This window comes from Schistosoma haematobium, chromosome ZW, assembly GCF_000699445.3.
Source record: "Schistosoma haematobium chromosome ZW, whole genome shotgun sequence".
Lineage (NCBI taxonomy): Eukaryota > Metazoa > Platyhelminthes > Trematoda > Strigeidida > Schistosomatidae > Schistosoma > Schistosoma haematobium.
Window position 1 is genome coordinate 27,018,053 of NC_067195.1, and position 18,738 is coordinate 27,036,790.

The window sequence follows — 18,738 nt, forward strand, 5'->3', positions numbered from 1 at the left end:
GACCGATAGATGGACAATTTTTCATGAACAACAAACATCGGTGACTGGACATTTTAAGAAATGCAAACTCATCTAATGTACGTGAAAGCACGAAGTAAGTTTGGAAATCTCAAGTATCACATTTAGCCTTCCACGGTATCATTCGAAAATCGATCGCTCAGAGACTTACGAATTTTGAGATAAAATAGTAAACGAGGTAAACATAATTCCTATAAATTGTGAGCAGAAGCATGTAAGGTGAGTAAATCAAAGACATTGTTTCAGTGTCAGGATTTTTATGCTATTCGGGACTTGAAATCAAGACTATCTCCCGAACATCTGACCTCAAACTGACCAGCAAACTAGTGTGTGAAGATGCAGTCCTATGTAAGCTTGTTATCAGATCAAGTTAGCACATCGTTGCCGCAAGCCGTTTCAACATATCCGAACCACTGGCAGGAAGAAGCCTGGTGTTAGGAAAACAATATATGAGGTAATTTGGTGGTGCTTTAACCGGTAATCTAAAATGGCCTAGAATGCTTGACAGAGTATCTGTCTGCTCATTGCCAAACTCCACACGCAATACTAGAGATTATACAACTCAATGCCTCAGGACATAATTAGGTATAGCTCAAAACAGAAAGTTATCGCGATCTTGCAGCAGTTGTTTATAACGTTCTCCATAAGATATGGCCTGCAAAGTGAGGGAAATTTTCCGTGGCTATATTTTTTATTAAACTACTTCTAATTAACTACCACCTCCGTTAATTAGTTCACTATTATGCTTTTCACAATATCACCTCGATGTGCTCTATAAATAAAATCTGTTCATGGATACGCCAAATATTGGAAATCCAATAAAAGATTTACCGATTAATGTACGAGTTTAATGCACAGAAAACGCCATAACGCTTAGGAAAACAATGGCAACTATAGATATCACAGGCGACGCCATAATTTTACGGAGCGAAGAGGTGAATCATTGGTCTGATGCTGAAAACAAATTTAAAAAAGTGGGACAAGTATGGTAAAAATAAGAAGCTTAATGTGATTAATAAGTTATATCAGCAAATCATTCTTATTATATCTGGAACAATATTCATTTTATCCTGAATTTTGATCTGATTTCAGTTAATATTTCCGGGGTTACAATACCACAACTCATTTTGACAAATGAAAAAAATGTTTTGGTTGAAATATTTGGTATATTTAATTCCTGTAAAGACAAATGTAGATGGTGAAAAGCACAACTAATTTTACTCAGTTACAAATGTAGTCGTCAGGGTTCGGATATTGTGGCAAAACGCTATAGTTGTAGAAACCCTTTTGAGGATTCTGAACAAGCAAGCGAGGGATCTCGAATGAAAAAGTTGTGATTAATCTTAAATATGGTACTACTAAAGAAAGTAGCACATGCAATGAGGTTTATGAATTTCGAACTGTAAGATGCTCTACGGTAGATAACACCGTCAGAGATAGTAAAAAAGAAATTGTCTATAAGTCACAGGATTGAATACGTCAAGGAGTTACTATCATTTAAATCCCAAAATGGTTGAATAGAACACAAAACAACTGTACATCAATAAGGCTTACTGATCTAATTGTATCTACTTTTTCAGAAAAACTACTTTCAACGAATGAGCAGAGTAAAAGCTTGTCTTTAGTTATTCGCTAAAAAAACTCAAAGGATGACCGATAATTTGCTGAATAAGATTAACAAAGCAGTAAATTTGGTTATGATCAGCACGTGATTTGTGTATTTAATTTAATAACGAAAAAGTCAATCTCTCTAAATCAACAGTACCGTTTTGGGCTGACACTAAATGATGAGGTCTCGGAAAATAGGACATACATGCATTAGAGCAATAGACAACAGGAAGCATAGCTTTTATACTTACCAAATACCATCATGCATCAAATCAAAAGCTTTATTGATATCTTTTAACTGAAAATGATGAGTGATAAATTGATCAACCTTGATCGTCCCTGATAAATAGTCTTCAACTAGTTTGGGCACTGAGTCACGAGACTTCCAACCTAATATGAATGTTGATAAGCCAAATGAATGTGTGCATTAACAATTGAATATATATATATATATATTTGCAAACGCAAATAGTTTTATTATATTTAGAATTGACCATCATAATAAATAATCAACTGAATAAGAATTATAGTTTATTTAAACTGCAAAATCGTTGTCAAGTTAACAGATGCAGACTACCTGGTTGAGGTCTGAGTGATTATTGTAACTAATGATTAGAGACTGAGTGACAAAGCTCGAAACACTTTGCCATAGGGCAGATGCATCCGTTCTTTGTCATCCCACAAATTCCATACAATTTTTCTTCATTTTACTAATTTAAGTGTTCTTGAATTGTGTTTTTGATACTTGACCATTTCGACTTACCATTAATAATATCACCACCTCTAAAACTTTTGGATTTCCATTAACAATAATCTCTTTGTACAAATGGGGTATGGCACCTTGGACGGTTGTGCATACGAACCAGGTTCTATGTTGCGACTGACTTCCTTGGTTAGTTAGAAGAAAGCTGTAAGAGTTGGCACCTGGAATACGTCGCATACAGCCGAGTGAAAATGGTAACAACAAAGATATTTAACAATTATCACTTCTTACTAACAGCTTAATTGATATTTCACCAAGAAACTTAATGCGACCTACTTTTTGACAATAAGAAAACAAATACATTCGGTAAGCTATTCGCATCGCTATACTCCCCCTAAATTTCTTCAGGTTTTCAACAATTGCTAGTGAACATTAAGCAATATTCAGGTGTTTACGCATTTAGACGCGAACTTAATATAAAATGGACACCAAAAAATTGTTCAGTCAATGTATGTTAGTCAGTCCTATGAAAATCACATTAAGTCGGTTTGATAACAAAAAAGAGGCACTTTGTAAGATTTCACAAGGCAGTGATCATACTTTATTGCCCAGTTACCGCAACAATGGATAGTATTCTTTATAAAAAGATTTTTAGAGTGAATAGGCTTGATTCAGTGATTATCAAATGCGTTATTTATAACTATTGATGCCGTGCGTCTTTTGCAAATTAAAAATAAAGTTAGTCTATACCATTTAGTATTGGTTTTTAATTGGTGATCTCAGTGTCCGGTTAGAAGTCATAATAATTTCGGTATAAAATTTTCCAACATCGATTCATATAAGGACTGACATCTATAAAAAGGCCTTTCTACATATTCGCTTTTAAGTTTTAGAGCTCATAAGATCCTAACTTTCGTAGAGCACCTAAGCTTTACTAGATCAATGACATATAGTGTTGAATGAGTCCTACTGACCACATTGTAGGAAACGTCAGACCTAGGTGTCTGTAATCACTTGTCAACAAGATAATTATGGGCCTTAGGGTAATGACAATCCTCAGGGAAAGCTAACATTAACGTAATTTGGGTAAAGTTGACACGCAACACAAAACCCGTAGGCTTTAATCAAACTAAGAACTAAATAGAAAAAACCGGTTGCTATTTAGTGGCCGATTAGTAAGGCTTACCTATGAGGAAAGTGAAGATGGTGATGGTTTAATAACAGAGGTCCTAATTAGTTTTTAGGTATTCCTATCACACTAAAATTTAATCACGAAATAAAGCATTTTCGACAACAAAAGGTTCACTGATTTAATCTTCTAGAAGTGTTTGAATAGATTCATTCTAACACCGAGATTAGATGCATTATGATAACATTAGTTTTCTTAAAACGATAAGCAAAGTAACATTAGACTACGAACTAATAACTTATCTTGCACTGTCTTAATATCGGTTATTGTTGGAACGACATATTTCCATTTTTTAGGACTAAATGGATGAATAGATTTAGAAAGAGGAATCAAGTTATGTAAGAGCAAGGCCTAAGTAAATTATTTGCGTTACAGATTAGGATTACCGATAAACAAACGAGATTTGGACCAATAAAATGAATGAATAAGACCCCGAACGATAGATGAAATGCAATGAGATGTGGATAAGCGATGACTCCCCAAATAAACAGACCCCGACCGTTGCTGCTACCTTGACGTGGTCAAGCTAGCCAATCATGATGAACCAATTGAGCTATACTGGCTGGAACAATCGTTACTCAAGGTCCTACCATGCCAGACAGGTCGGATGAAGAACGGTAAGATTAAAAGCGGCAAACCCAATATCCGATAGAGAAGTAGTACTGTACAGAGGTGTGATGGCAGTAAGGTGTTTCCTTCAGACAACCAGCATAAAAGCGATGCTGCCTTCCCATAAAGGGTGGGGTTAGAAAAGGTCCACCCTAGGAATACACACCTCGTTTTATCCCGCGAATTTCCGTCTCTGGCGGTAAGGTCCCAACAAGTACGGAGCTGACATGTGTGTGACTGGTCTCAACATTTGTCCGTTGGTTACTGCGGTCACGCTCTTAGGTCAGTAAAACCATCTTTAATCCAATTCCCCTTTCAGGAACCTCCAGAAGAACCCCTCCATGATGTGGGCAACCGGGAAGTGATAACCGCCCTCATACCCTTAACAACAGTCAAGACCACTCTATTCATAATCAACCTCCCTCTTCAATCCCTAGTATTCCTCCCACCTCGACTTTCAACCCTAAACTCCCTCTTTTCGCTTCCTACTGAAGTGTCATCATGACCAACGATTCTGGTACGCGAAATCCTGTCTCAGATCTACTGAAATTTTGCTCCAAACTACACATTGCAGCCGTCAACGTCTGTACCGTACGTCAAATCGGTCAGCAGAACTCCTTACTAAAACACTAGAATCTTGTACGATTGATGTATACTGTGTCTCTGAGACACGCATACAAGATCCTAGTGCCGTCATTCACTTGACCTCACCGCAAAAATGGAGAGCCGATGAGATATACCCACCGTGTAGTGACCTGATAGCAATTTCTCGTGGACTGACGGGTGTAGGCATAGCACTAAGATGGCTGAACAAGCACTTTTAGAATGGATCCCCACATGGCTCCGTAAGAACTCGGAAGGATAGGGACACATAGTTGTCTGTCTACGCTCCCACTGACTGTAGCCCGGATGAAGTGAAAGATGACTTTTACGGCAAGCTCTCTGAACTTCTTCATACAGCTAAACGCTCAGATATAGTATTCGTAGCAAGTGACTTTAATGCCCAGGTAGGTAGCTTAAATCAAACAGAAAGACATTTAGGTGGGTATTTTAGTATACCGGCTCAGCGAACAGGTAATGGTGATCGTTTGCTGAAACTATAGTCAGACAATCGTTTATTTTTAGCAAACACAAATTTTAAGCATAAGGAGACATCGTCTAACATGGCGACCCCCTACACCAAACCAACGATGGACTAAAAAAGATCATATTGCCATCATCGTTGAAGAGACTCGCTCATTTTGGAACAACTGCGGTCATACTTAGGCAGTTATGAAAACGAGGCTGACTCACAAGTTGATTCGAAAGATACACAAACAGCAGAGACATCTGTTATTGATTTAAAGTTACGAAAAACCAGTGGATTCCTGCTACAACTATTGCACTGACAGACTCTCGTAAACTTACCCCATCAGGCTCTGAACACGATGACGAGCAAAAGCAAGTCATATCTAGATTAACCAAAAGTCTAAGGAACGACCGTGAGCAGTAGAGGGCAACAAAAGCAAAAGAGATGAAAAAGGCAGCGACTGTAGGTTACACCAGACAGCTTTTCAGACTAATAAAAGAAACTGGAATTAAGAAGTCAAGTGTGAGACGACCTCTGAAACAGACGACACAACTGCTCTCAGCCCAGACGTTTAAAACAATGGGAAGAACACTAAGGAGCAGTTTAGCCGGCCTTCAGCTACTCTACAACTACCCACCATTTCTAAACAGCCTGAATGGAACATTGAAGTAGGTCCCTCGACTCTAATTGAAGTTCAAAAAGCTATAGCTAACCTGAAATGAGGAAGAGCAGTTAGTCCAGACGGATTGGCTCCAGAGGTCTTTAAGGATGGTAGTTCCATTTTAGCGATTAGGTTGACTAATATTTTACCTAAATCTGGGAGTTGGATGTAATCCCATCTGACTGGTATCAATCACTGATTGTCCCAATATATAAGAAGAGGTCAGAATCATTCTGCCATAACCATAGAGGGATTAGTTAAACTAATACATCATCTAGAATACTAGCCTCAATAATTATTGTGAGCCAGACAAAGAATCGTGAACTGCAAACAAGAGAAAATCAGGCTGGTTTTAGACCTGGTCGTGGCTGCATCGACCACATATTCACCATTCGTCAGGTTTTAGAACACAGAAATGCTTATCGGCGTCCGACAATGATAGTTTTTTCTTGACTAAAAAGCAGCATTTGACTCTGTAGACCGGGAGGTTCTGTGGCAGTGTCTGTCATTGAAGGTGTACCTCAGGAGTACATAAACCTAGTGGGAGCTCTTCACTCAAACACCACCAGTCTAGTCAGAGATTATGGCGAACTGTCATCTGATTTTGCACCTTCAAGTGGTATCCGGCATGGCTGTCCATTATCTCGATTTTTGTTCAATCCCACCATAGACTTCCTGCCGGAAATAACTTTCTCGTCGACTGAATTTTTGGGGATTAGTCTCCTAATACGAGGTCCACTCATCGACCTAGAATACGCAGATGACAGTCTTGTTCGATGAAGACGTTGATAAAATGCCATATTTTGGTAGCACTGAGCAACAATGCCAGCATGTCTGGGATGCGTTTCTCTCCCTCTAAATGCAAGTTGTTTCTTCAGGACTGGTCTGCGTCAAGTCAACAACGTCACTTTTCTTAAAAGTCTGATCAGTCCTGATGGGTCGGTGTCTGGCAAAATCTCAGCACGGATTCGAAAAGCTCGTTTGGCTTTTGCCAACTTACGTCACCTATGGCGAAGACGAGATATCCGTCTATCAATAAAAGGACGAGTATACTGAGCGGCAGTCCGTTCTGTTCTACTTTACGCCTGCGATACGTGTCCATTAAGAGTAGAAGATACTCGTAAGCTACTAGTATTTGACCACAGATGCCTTAGAAATATTGCTGGGATCACCGGGTAAGTAGTAATGAGGTTAGACGCAGGGTATTAGGGAATGATGGTAAATCAGTTGATAAGGTTGTAAATCTTCATCGACCAAGATGGCTGAGCCACGTGTTACGTATGCCTGAACACCGATTACCATAAAATGCAATGCTGACTAGTGTCGGGGAGGGTTGGAAGAAAGTTAGGGGTGGCCAAACCAAAACATGGCATCAGTCATTGAAGTCACTAACTTCTGGTCTAAGCCATGTTGGTAGATGCAGACTACTTGGTTGGGGTCCGCGTGACTATCGTAACCATTGGTTGGGGACTCTGGGTGACATGGCTCAGGATCGATTACAATGGTGTAGGTGTATACACTCTTTGTCTTCCCTTAAACCATGGGATTAAAATTGCTTTATACCTTTCTTTCTACGAACAAATTTTTTCTTCCTGTAATATATCCTCATACACAACCTTTCTTTTTTATATTACTATCATTGAAGTAACTAGTTCTATGAATTTGATGTTCATCTTGTTGTGCTAATGAGGTATGGCAGCTTGGGCCGATGCATACATGTGCCTGGCTCTACGTTGCAGTTGACTGACTGAAAAAAAACTAGACGAGTAACTCGAACGCCAAGATGAACTACGGAACAACAACAAGACAACTAACCAGAATAGGTTTTTACCAAATAAAATAATATGCTTACATACAAAATATTAACACAAAAAACAAACACCTCATAAGCGATTGGGAGAAGTCGGTTTTGTCGGTCACCCAATTTCCAATGAAACAAGAGTTAACTATTACGGTCAATCCTTGTCAATTTTTATTAGCCTGATTTATGAAACAGAAATAAGGTGGAGCGGATTGAAACTCGTGGAAATATGGCCGGATCTCGAACGCTCAAACGACTGAACCTAAGTAATTGATAATAATTTAGTTTACGAAAAATGTTTATGTTAAGTGATAGAAATAATCCACCCTTCATAGATGCCTTAAATCAGAATACAACGTAAGAAAATCTCAACACGGAAGTTCATTTCACTGAGACTATCTGTGAACCTCACATTGCACCATTTTTCTGACAGTGGCTGTATACGCGTAGCCATAAGAGAGCATTTTGAGGGGGTGAACTGACTCCCCACCATCGACCGTACCAAAGCATTTGGAGCCATTGGAGTGGGTAGAACATTAAGTGATAATAACGAGATCTAATCTACATGCCACAACATGACTGGATGAGTGATCATGAAACTTAATTTTCGAATACAAAACATTGGGAGCATATTTGGTGCACTTTATTAAAATTATATAGATGGGTCTTTAAAATACACGGAAGTTCATTTTAATCAGACTATCTGTGAATCTCACATTGCATCATTTTTCCCAGATAATTTTAAAGGTTACATACGGTTGTCGTAAATGTCACAAAATGATGATCATTACAACTAACCTCCAAAAGCACAACCCTTCCATGTACGACCAGTTACAAGTTGGAATGGTCGAGTTGAGATTTCTGCCCCAGCCTCCGCTACACCAATTATAACTGAAACACCCCAGCCCTTGTGACACGATTCTAAAGCTTGACGCATAGTAGCCACATTCCCGACACATTCAAAAGAATAATCACAACCTCCATCAGTTATTTCAACAATAACCTGTGATATAAAAATGACGACGGGGAATAAGTGAAAATAAGCATTTAATTAAATTTCAAACAAGCAATTTCAATAACAAACTGAAATTGTTTTCCAACAAACTGGATTTTCAAACCTAGGAATTTATCTTTCTAGTTTCGCAGTTTAAGAGATATTGTTGGTCTAAGAAATCTCACCGATTATGATGATTAACAAAAGAAATCTACTCATGGTATTACTTAGTGATACAATACTTGATGTCATCAGAAACTGTCCAGTTGTCCAATATCGCCCAACAATGTGAATGAGAAATCGACACAGGTCGTCCAAGTCCTAGCGAGGTTGAGGTCATATCTAACATGCAGAGGGGTCCAACAGAACCTAGCAGGTTGACGCCAGAGGTCTTTAAGGATAGTGGTAGTTTTAGCAACTAAGTTGATTGAGACACTAGCTAAAGTTCGGAAACTCGACGTGACCTCACCAGGATGGTTCCGATAACTGATCGTCCCATTATACAAGGACCATTGCACCATCGTAACCACAGATGAATAAATTTGACTAATATATCACAAATATTACTTTCGAGAATCATTCGACTTTACCTGGAGCTCATTAACAGCGAAACCAGGTTGGCTTCAAACCAATCGCGGACGTATCGTAAGACTAATCACCATCTCCCAGGTTTTAGAACAAACAATTACTAATGGACTATATGTGTTATTTTTGACCTGACGGTACCACTACTAACCGTAAACAGTGACCGTCAGAACTGCTCGCTATCCCCCTGTTCTTTAAAGATCCCTTACTAAGAAACTCTCTTCACCAAATTAATGAGATTTCTTGGTTACCAGGTGATTGACTTATCAAACTGCGGTACGCACATGACGAAGTTCTACTTAGTGGAGACAGTGACACGAAAGTTTCTTTATCGCATTGACTTATAACACAAAAATGTTTGCAATGCATTCCTCTACTTCTAAATGGATGTCACTTTAGAACTTGTATTCGCCGTCACCTAGACTAACCACAAGTAGTAAGGTAGTTGACTGAGCCGACTGCTTTACTTAGAAATTTCCTCACTCCTAGCGGGTTGATGCCTAACCAAACCTCGGCTGGCTTTAGCCTAAATACGTCACTTGTAGTATAGAAGGGACTTTTGTTTCGGGATGTTTATGAATTAACGTAAACAAATTATATTGTAGAATAAATTCCACAATGGAGATAAGTGAACTGTAAAACTCAGTTTTGATTACTGAGAATGGGCACTAACAAAACAAGTGCTATGAAGCAATCGTATCTTTCTACTAGTATGGGTGATACGATGAGAAGTAGGTAAAATAATACTTAATAATTATTTATTGTAGAGTTTGTTTGGTGCATATGAAGTGATTTGTAATAACTTATACAGGAAAATTTTGAAGCAGAACATAGATGCAGTTGGTGGTCAAAATAGCTTTTCATGGCTAATGAAAAATACTGGACAGGAACAAAACAGAATATATCTCACTACTGCTCAGAAGACATATGTGGTAGCACGCATAAAGAAACTTAACGAACCTGTTGTATCGGCTTAGAATGCTTCGCAGGATTTATGCATTCTGTAGCTCCAAAAGACAGAGCTAAACCAAACTTGTTTTCATTAATATCTATTCCAATAATTCTTCTAGCACCAGCTATTCTGCATCCCATTATGACTGCTAATCCAACGGCTCCAAGACCCCAAACAGCACATATGCTCTCTTTCTCAACTTCTGAATATTAACATCATAAACCAAGTTGCAAAAACATTGTTACTAGCAGTATTAAAGACAGCTCCATAACCCGTGCTTATGCCACAACCCAAAAGGCCAACTTTATTCAGTGGGGCATTTTTATCAATTTTTGCTAAGCTAATTTCAGGTAGCACTGTGTATTCACTAAAAGTGCTACAGCCCATGAAGTGATGCACTTGTCTACCACGACATTTGAAACGAACAGATCCATCAGGCATGAGGCCTTTTCCTTGCGTTTCCCTACAAAGCATTGAATTAACTGAAATGTTTACCTTATCTTTGAGCATAAATTCGTTTTCTTAGATAGACAAAATTTGCATTGATTACATTGTGGAATGTATAGTGGAATGACGTGGTCTCCCGGAACAACAGACGATACACCTTCCCCAACGCTTTCTACAACACCTGCACCTTCATGTCCAAGAATGACAGGAAAAACTCCCTCAGGATCATGACCACTCAAAGTATATGCATCTGTATGACAAACTCCAGAAGAATGAATCTTGATCCTCACTTCCCCACTTGATGGAGGAGCAACTTCAACCTCTTCAATCACTAGCAGTTTACTTGGTTCCCAAGCAACAGCAGCTTGACAGATAATAGGCTATAACGTCGTTATATGAAAATAAAATCTACCTCGTTAACACAACTCGTATACATCATTAATTAGTAAAATTGCTCGACGAAACGTACCTACAGTAGAAATGTAACGACAAATTAAAAAATAGTAATAGATAAGCGCGGAACAAGAACAGCTAACTAGGAAGAATTATCAAGTTAATGACTAAACTATGAAATCAACACTGTATGACATGAAAAGTATGATGGCCACATAGCACGGAAGCTTTACATAATGTGCGTTATGTTACTTCAGGTTACTTTATATCAACGCTGAATCGAAGGTTCGAGTGAATAAATGACACCATTACATTACGATAGAAGGATTATTGATAGCATTAGTGTATGCATAACTGTCTGGTTATCTACATAATTCTAGTGTCTCTTGAATGACTCCAAATGACTATATATATATATATATATATATATATATATATATATATATATATATATATATATATATATATATATATATATATATATATATATATATATATATATATATAGTCATTTGCTTTTGTAACGGAATCCAAGTGATTCGAGAATATATCCGTTACAAATCGGGAATGATCAAGCGTGACCAAATTTACGCGTCAACGAGTAATCCCAAATGTCAACATCTTTCAATATAATCAATACCCAAACAACCAATAAAGGGGATATAAAGGCTAAGGAGTTAGAAGTTAATTAAGTTAACAAGCTTGTACACTAGTGTACAGCCATGATTGTGCACACACATAGGACGATTGAGTATAGAATTAACGAGGAAATTTCCCAAGTCCTTTAACGATATTTGAAGAATTTCATCACCTAGGGTACCAGTTCATTTCTTATCATTTTATGGGGTCATATGTAAGGAGAGGTTGATTAGCAATATGTAGTGCTTGAACTTAAGATTAATTCTTGAACTGATGTCAATTCACAGTCAAGAACTAATTCCAGCTCTCAATTCTATTTGACAACGAGCTCGTAGCATCGTCCATTATGGAGATTACTGAGCACATGCAGGTCAATACCCGTAGGTTGATACCATTGGTGCGTTACCTCGATAACTTGTAATTTTGGTCATGAGCGGTGAAATCAGGACTTTGGGTGGTTGGTCCACGTTCACCTTCAAATAACGAAAGTGATGTTACCCCTGTAGTGGTAAATTAATCCCCAAAATAAGTAGCTCTGTAAGTTTTCGACATGGATGCTGACCACATGTTTTAATGGACTCACCTAGCTGAAGGCGCCCGGTCATGCATCCGCATCAGATCATGAGTGGGAACGCCGTGCTCAACATCTACTGCAATCGCTAGCCAGATTAGATCAAACGATTCTCGATATATTGATAGCCTATCAAATATATCTTCGAACCTCCTCGCTTCTGTCTTTTGATTTCACTTGGTGGGTACGCTTCATAAAGCGTTGTCAAACTCTGAATACCTGTGGCATCTTCACCCTAATCGCGTAAAATGTAGGGCAAATATTTAATGATATTGCAACAGATGGATCATCTACCAAATGAGACAGTTTCGCGATATTCTTTTTTATCAGTATATGTACACTATATGTCGTACAGGACCAAGCTCCCAACTTTTTTCTGGGGGGGACCTCGAAATCTGTGTTGCACAGTTCTCCGGACAGACATTTCATCACCAATGCATTTTAAAACTTTTGAAGATAAAGTTACAATCAAAAGACATTATTTTTAATAATATCATGAACTTTGGTCACAAATGCTTTATGGATATTGAGGTTTTGTTTTAGTACATCAAACAGACGCGAGACAAGGAATCATCCGCTTTAAACCACTTTTTCAAAATTCTTACGCCATGCAGTAGGGTTATTTGTACTGTCCACAATTTCGATTAATGCTTTCGTTTAGTCTGACTCCAGGTAATTATTTCTTCCAGTCTAATAATTTAGAGCCTAAGAAAATTCTTAAAAGACGGGCTAAGGCCAACAGAGATTTAAAGTCGATAGTCTGTCCCAAATCAACCTTTTACAGAAGGTTGACGAATTCAAAAACTGAGTTAGATGAAAAGTATCATTTGACGACCACTAACTACGAGAACCACCGTTCAGTTGTTGTCTGAGAAGCAGGGACCACCGTAGCTACAGAGCAGTGCAACAATATCGTCCCACAACCAGCCAATGCTTTACGTAGTTACGTCCAGTGTACAGCCAATACAGCCGACGGTATAATCCAGCTTTTTTTCTGAACAAGTTATAGATCGTGCAATTTCAGAAATGTCCCCGTCGATTCACCTATCAATGAAACAACAGCTAGATAAATTTGTAGATGAGATGATGAAAGGTGATAACGGTGAAGAAGGCTGACGGAATTCCTGATGTTTTTCGGGGGTACATTCCAGAACTCCCCACATCCGTCAGAAGTGTACCAAGTCGTTGTTATAGTGTGGAACCAACGTTTCTGGAGACAGAAGTATACTACCACATTGGACTAAAAACAGATTTGCAGAGGATTTCAGAAAATGGGCCACACCAAATCACTTTCAGCGAAGTGAAGCTCCAACTTAACTACGACGGCTTGTCCTTATTTCAAAGCTGTAACCAACATTTTTGGCCAATCCTAGGTCGCCTATTGGCTCCATTAGTTAGTGAAGTATTCATAGTTGGGATCTATGGTGGTGAAGTAAAACCATCTGATTTCAACGAAATGTCCGCAGCACTTGTAACTGAGTTACAAGAATTGATGACTTTAGGGATTTACGTAGATAAGTGTAAGGTACATTTGACAGTTAAATTGGTTGCTGTTATTTGTGACACTCCAGCCTGTTGCTACGTCAAGTATGTTGCTGGACACGACGGTACCGCTGTCTGTGACAAGTGTCATGTTCTAGGGAGACTACTGGGAGGTCAAAGGACTTTCTCAATGATACACACGACTTTAGAACCGATGTGACTTTTCGTAGTAGGTTCTAATCCATCCTTCATCGTGGTAGAAGTTTATTCGAAAATCTACCACTAGATATGTTAAAATCTTTCCCGTGAGAACCAGTGCACATGATATACTTAGGTATCACGAAAAAACTGATTTCCTTGTGAAAGGATCTAGCTGTTAAGCGACTTAGTAGGATGGATCACTGTATTTTCGCACCCATCAGTGTAGTACTGGACTTATGTAGAAATTACACTACTTGTGAATTTCAAAGGAAATATCGTCCATTACACGAAATTTCTGTATGGAAAACATCTGAATATCGGTTGTTTTCATTATACTTAGGTGCTCTGGTTCTTTATGATAGGTTACCATTACCAATGTACAGAAACTTCAAGCGCCTGCCTTTGTCAGTTTATTTATTATCGCCGTCTAAGTTACACACCACATTCCTAAACGGTGTTCGCGTTAGTCTGAACAACTTATTTAGCTACGAATGCTGTTAATGTAGGGAACACTTAGCTCATAATGTGGATCGTGGTTTGAAGCAATTTAATAATTTGAATAAATGGCTTCCTAGTTCGGTGCTAAAAATGAATACGGATGAACTCAAAGTTGTGTAGCTGGGAAACCGTGCCTAGCGGAATGCCTAAGGGTACAGTTTTGTGGCAATACTGTCTTTATAATATTGATAAGATAACCTTTCACTACAAGTACTCATTCTGGTTGTATGTTTAACTGGACAGTATGTAAAATCACACTTGTAGCGGTAAATAAATCCCTAAAATCAATAGCTCCGTAAGTCTTCTATATTTGATGCGGACTGGATTGGTTTTAATAGACTTACCTAGACGAAAGCACTCGCCCATGCATCCGCACCAGGTCACGGGTGAGTACACTTCTCCTACAATCTCTGGTCAGCTTAGATTAGTCACTTCTCGGTATATCGATATTCTGTCAAACATATGTTCGAGCCTCTTTGCTTCTGATTTCTGATTTAACTGGGTTAGCACATTTCGATTGTAAAAGGTATTACTGGTTAGGGCGTTGTCAAGCTCCGAATATTTGTAGCATCTCTACTCTTGTGTGTAAATGACCTTCTTAACTTCCTATCAACATCGGCTTTGTTATGTGCTGACGATGCCAAAATATAGAGCGATGAAAAATAGGGATTATAGATTGGAGCTTCGAAACGAACTGGAGAAATTGTCCGAATGGTCTAGAATTTGACAGTTCCCGATAGATGCTTCGAGGTGCATTGTAATGCATATTGGTTAACAAGTTACAGATACACGGTAAATAACAGTGAGCTACCCGTTGTCAAGACACAATTACTTATGTGTCACCGTTAGCCAAGACTTATAAACTACTGTACACTGCTGTGCGATAGACGCCAAAGGTTCCGGGACCCCATAGTCAATACGTAAGGCCCTTCACCATGTCGATACAAAAGCCTCTTTAACCTTGTATACAGTATTTATGCGTCCTAAACTTGATTATTGTATACAAGCGGCTAGTCCTTGCCTAAAGAGAGACAGTGAACCGGTGGGTAAGGTTCAAAGAACCGCAATTAAGCCAATTCGTCGAATATAGAAGCTCCCGTATGATGCTCGACTAGCCAAACTAAACTAATTTCCATTGTTCTGTCGAAGAATCAGATGCGACTTGGTCACAGATTTTATACTACTTGGTGGTAAATTTACATCTGATATGCCCTCATTTGTCTTCCAAAACAGAAAATTTACGAGGACACTCCAGAAGTGTTCACAAGCCAAGAATAAATCACTTGTTAGCTGACGATCCACCTTCTCATCGAATCGTCAACAAATGGAATTCACCGCTTCAACACGTGATTGAAGCTGCATCTGTCGACGCTTTCAAAAGTAAGTTGGATGAACTGAGAGACCACCATTGCCAGAACCGATATAGGCTACCTAGCCTCCAATCCTTCCCACACTGAAACTGGAAGGAGTGATGAACTTTCTGTTTCTTGAGATTTGCATCTGGGTAGTGAGAGAGCTATCTTGGCGATGGAAAGGTGTGCTTCTTGTTGTGTTCTTTTTGAGCCTGAAGGGTAAAATAATTAAGTTGATAATAGTGGAAGTGTTTGTGGAGTAACACTGAAAGTAGTCTTCCTCAAATCCTAAAGTGAATTTTGTGTCTTGTTGTGAAAAACCCTAAAAACGGTGCTGTTATATCGCCTTTGGTAGCGAGTTCTATAAATTACTGTTTCTTACCACGACAAATTGTGAACGTAATTCGCATTTGGTGTGGAAGTGATTTGGTGGTATACTGTGGCTAAGAGTATTATGAAGGACGTGATATAAAAGAATCGTATTCCCCTTATACTTCTTTACTCCACAGGTTTACTGGTTAGAGCTTTCTGAAAATCCAAGCGTTATTTGCATTTTATTCCCAGCATCTGCTTAGTTCCTCTTCTTTGAGAATTTGACAAGAGTGAAACAGTCCTCTGAAGGAGTGTAGGCGATGCTGGCATTTTTTCAGGTGGTTTCCTAGACACTGAAGATAGTTTTAAATATTTCTATAACCAAGCTAGCTAATGGTTTTAAACAGAACCCGAAGATAGAGTGTGCTTTGTTGGTTTAAGGATGTTAAAAATAAGAGACATTTGGAGTGCCACAAAAAGTGATATTGAGTTCTTTTCTAGGGGCGAAAAGTGTGATGCTGGAATCACTCATAAAGTAACGGGTAGATATGGTATCACTGGTGTTTGCCATTAACGTTGCATACTTGCTAAAATTGCGGTGAGGACTTCTATTGGTCCAGTCATATATCCTATCCTGGTCTTTTTGAAGAGGCAAGATAGCAGTTGGACTTAGAATCTATCGCTTGGTCATAAGATCGTCTCCGTTTAGTACAGTTTTTAAGGCTGTGTGGGATGGCCAAAGTAGTTTTTGTAATTAGTATTGTTACTTTTTGCATTCTTCATCGATTCTTACAACTTATACCGTTACCATTACTGCCTGTAAAATTTTCGTTTGAGAAGCATGATCTTTGACCATCCGTTTCGGTTTGTGAACATATATAATGAGAACCATTGATAGTCGCCCACGAAAACTCGGCTCCACACATCAGCTGTCTTGTTACTCCTCGTGAAAGAGCATATGCCACTCACCAGCGTTCTCCATCCAACCCTGTCCTGGGCAACCCTTTCCAGCTCTTCCCAGTTGTTATTCATCCTTTTCTATATAAGGCTATCTTTCATGTCATATGTGTTAAAATTTATACAACTTTCTCCTTTATATTCTATTTTGCCTCCACACAGATACTGACATAAATACTTCATCTCCACTACTATCTTCCTGCCATTGTCATCTGTTTTTAACACCACTAATCCTCACGATACATTCACTCTTGATTAAAACATAGATTTTGATTTTTAGACTAACTTGAGCCCTCGGAATTGATTTTTTCACCCCTATTTCGAACATTCTGTTCAATCCACTTGCTATATGTCACTTTCTTATCATGCCACAAAAGAAAATGAAGACCCCTGCTTCTAGGCGTCCAGCCAAACGTAGGAAAACGACACAATTTAACACCACTACTGACACGATTTCCAACAGTTTCAACGAGACGAGCCACTCCATTCATCCGGAAGCAGACAAGCTTTTACCAGTTGTCTCCATTCCAGACATGTTGAAAACTCTGATGGTAAACAGTGATGATAATCGCAACTGCAACCATATGGATGCTATAAAAAAGTTGCAAGTAGACATGAACATTCTCAATCCGCTTAAATATCTCATCAACCCCAACCTCACAGAGACTCCAGATCAAATGAATGACATAAATATTTTCCTAGATCGTGTTGCATCAGAGGTATTTGAAAGAATGAGACCATCTAGTAATGCAATTGTGTTTAATATACCGGATACACATGCCCTTAAAAATATCAAATCTAGTCTGCTTAGAGCCAGCACAATGACACACGTACCATGTGTATGCACAAGATTAAAAAGAAGTCATCCTGGTATGCACTCACCGATCTTGTTCAAATTCAACTCATCTGTAGACGCCAGTGAATTTTTAAATTCCTCCAATTCATTGAGACAAAAACAGATTTTCAAGGATATTAAGACTCTTCCGGATAAAACACCATGCCAGCGAAAAGCAGGAAGAAATAACTACAGACCACCAGCATCAAACTCTCAAACGCATCACAATCCTAATGGTCGTAAAGTTAAGTCCGATTCTAAGAGGACGTCTAGCTTTACAAGTCTGCTGCTACCGAACAACTCTTCTGAATCTCCTAAAGTTCAAAACCCAGAAGAAAGTAATCCCGATGTAGGTGGTGTCCATCCTCTTGAGAATGTTGACTTAGATTCAACCCGAAGTAGTTGTGCTGATGAAGAATAGGATAACACAATCCAAACCCCTGTTAGTGCAACACCCAGTTACAGTAACTGTGCAACGGATAACAGGAAAACTAATCATAACATTCATATAACTGACCACGCACTTAACGTTGATATATTCGAACCTCGCAAACCATCGCAAGTATGTTTAACAGTACACAATCCCCTCCAACATATGAAGAGGCCGAAATCAACCACAACCCTTGGAAATAAACGTCTTAAACACGTTACCCATACGTCAGGTATAAATAGTTATCTGAATTGTAATTGGCCACTTGGTCAAAACCATAGACCTGATAGCCTTCTTGGTCCGGCTCCCAATATGTACACTATGCCCTTATCAGATGTTATATCCAATAGCAATGAGAAAACTTTTTTTGTAATTCCGCCGGCTTTCCTGCCGGCAACAGTAAACATATTTCACATGATGACAAAGTGGTTG

General features: G+C 38.8%; 1 protein-coding gene across 4 annotated transcripts; it reads right to left on the minus strand.

Annotated features, from left to right (window-relative positions):
• Positions 1–707: 707 nt before the first annotated feature.
• On the minus strand, positions 708–11,618 carry ADH5_1 (NAD/NADP dependent alcohol dehydrogenase). 4 transcript variants are annotated; one of them, XM_051210867.1, is made up of 7 exons: positions 11,049–11,618; positions 10,685–11,016; positions 10,435–10,652; positions 10,198–10,391; positions 8,457–8,661; positions 1,878–2,016; positions 845–972 (listed from the first exon to the last, which is right to left on the minus strand). In XM_051210867.1, the coding sequence occupies exons 1-7, from the start codon at positions 11,073–11,075 to the stop codon at positions 939–941; spliced, it is 1,149 nt and encodes a 382-aa protein (XP_051070885.1). In that variant the 5' UTR covers positions 11,076–11,618; the 3' UTR covers positions 845–938. The 4 variants fall into 4 exon arrangements, with proteins under 4 accessions (XP_051070884.1, XP_051070885.1, XP_051070886.1 ...); XM_051210869.1 differs by having other exon boundaries at positions 10,435–11,016; XM_051210868.1 differs by having other exon boundaries at positions 708–972; positions 10,198–10,652; positions 10,685–11,618.
• Positions 11,619–18,738: the final 7,120 nt, after the last annotated feature.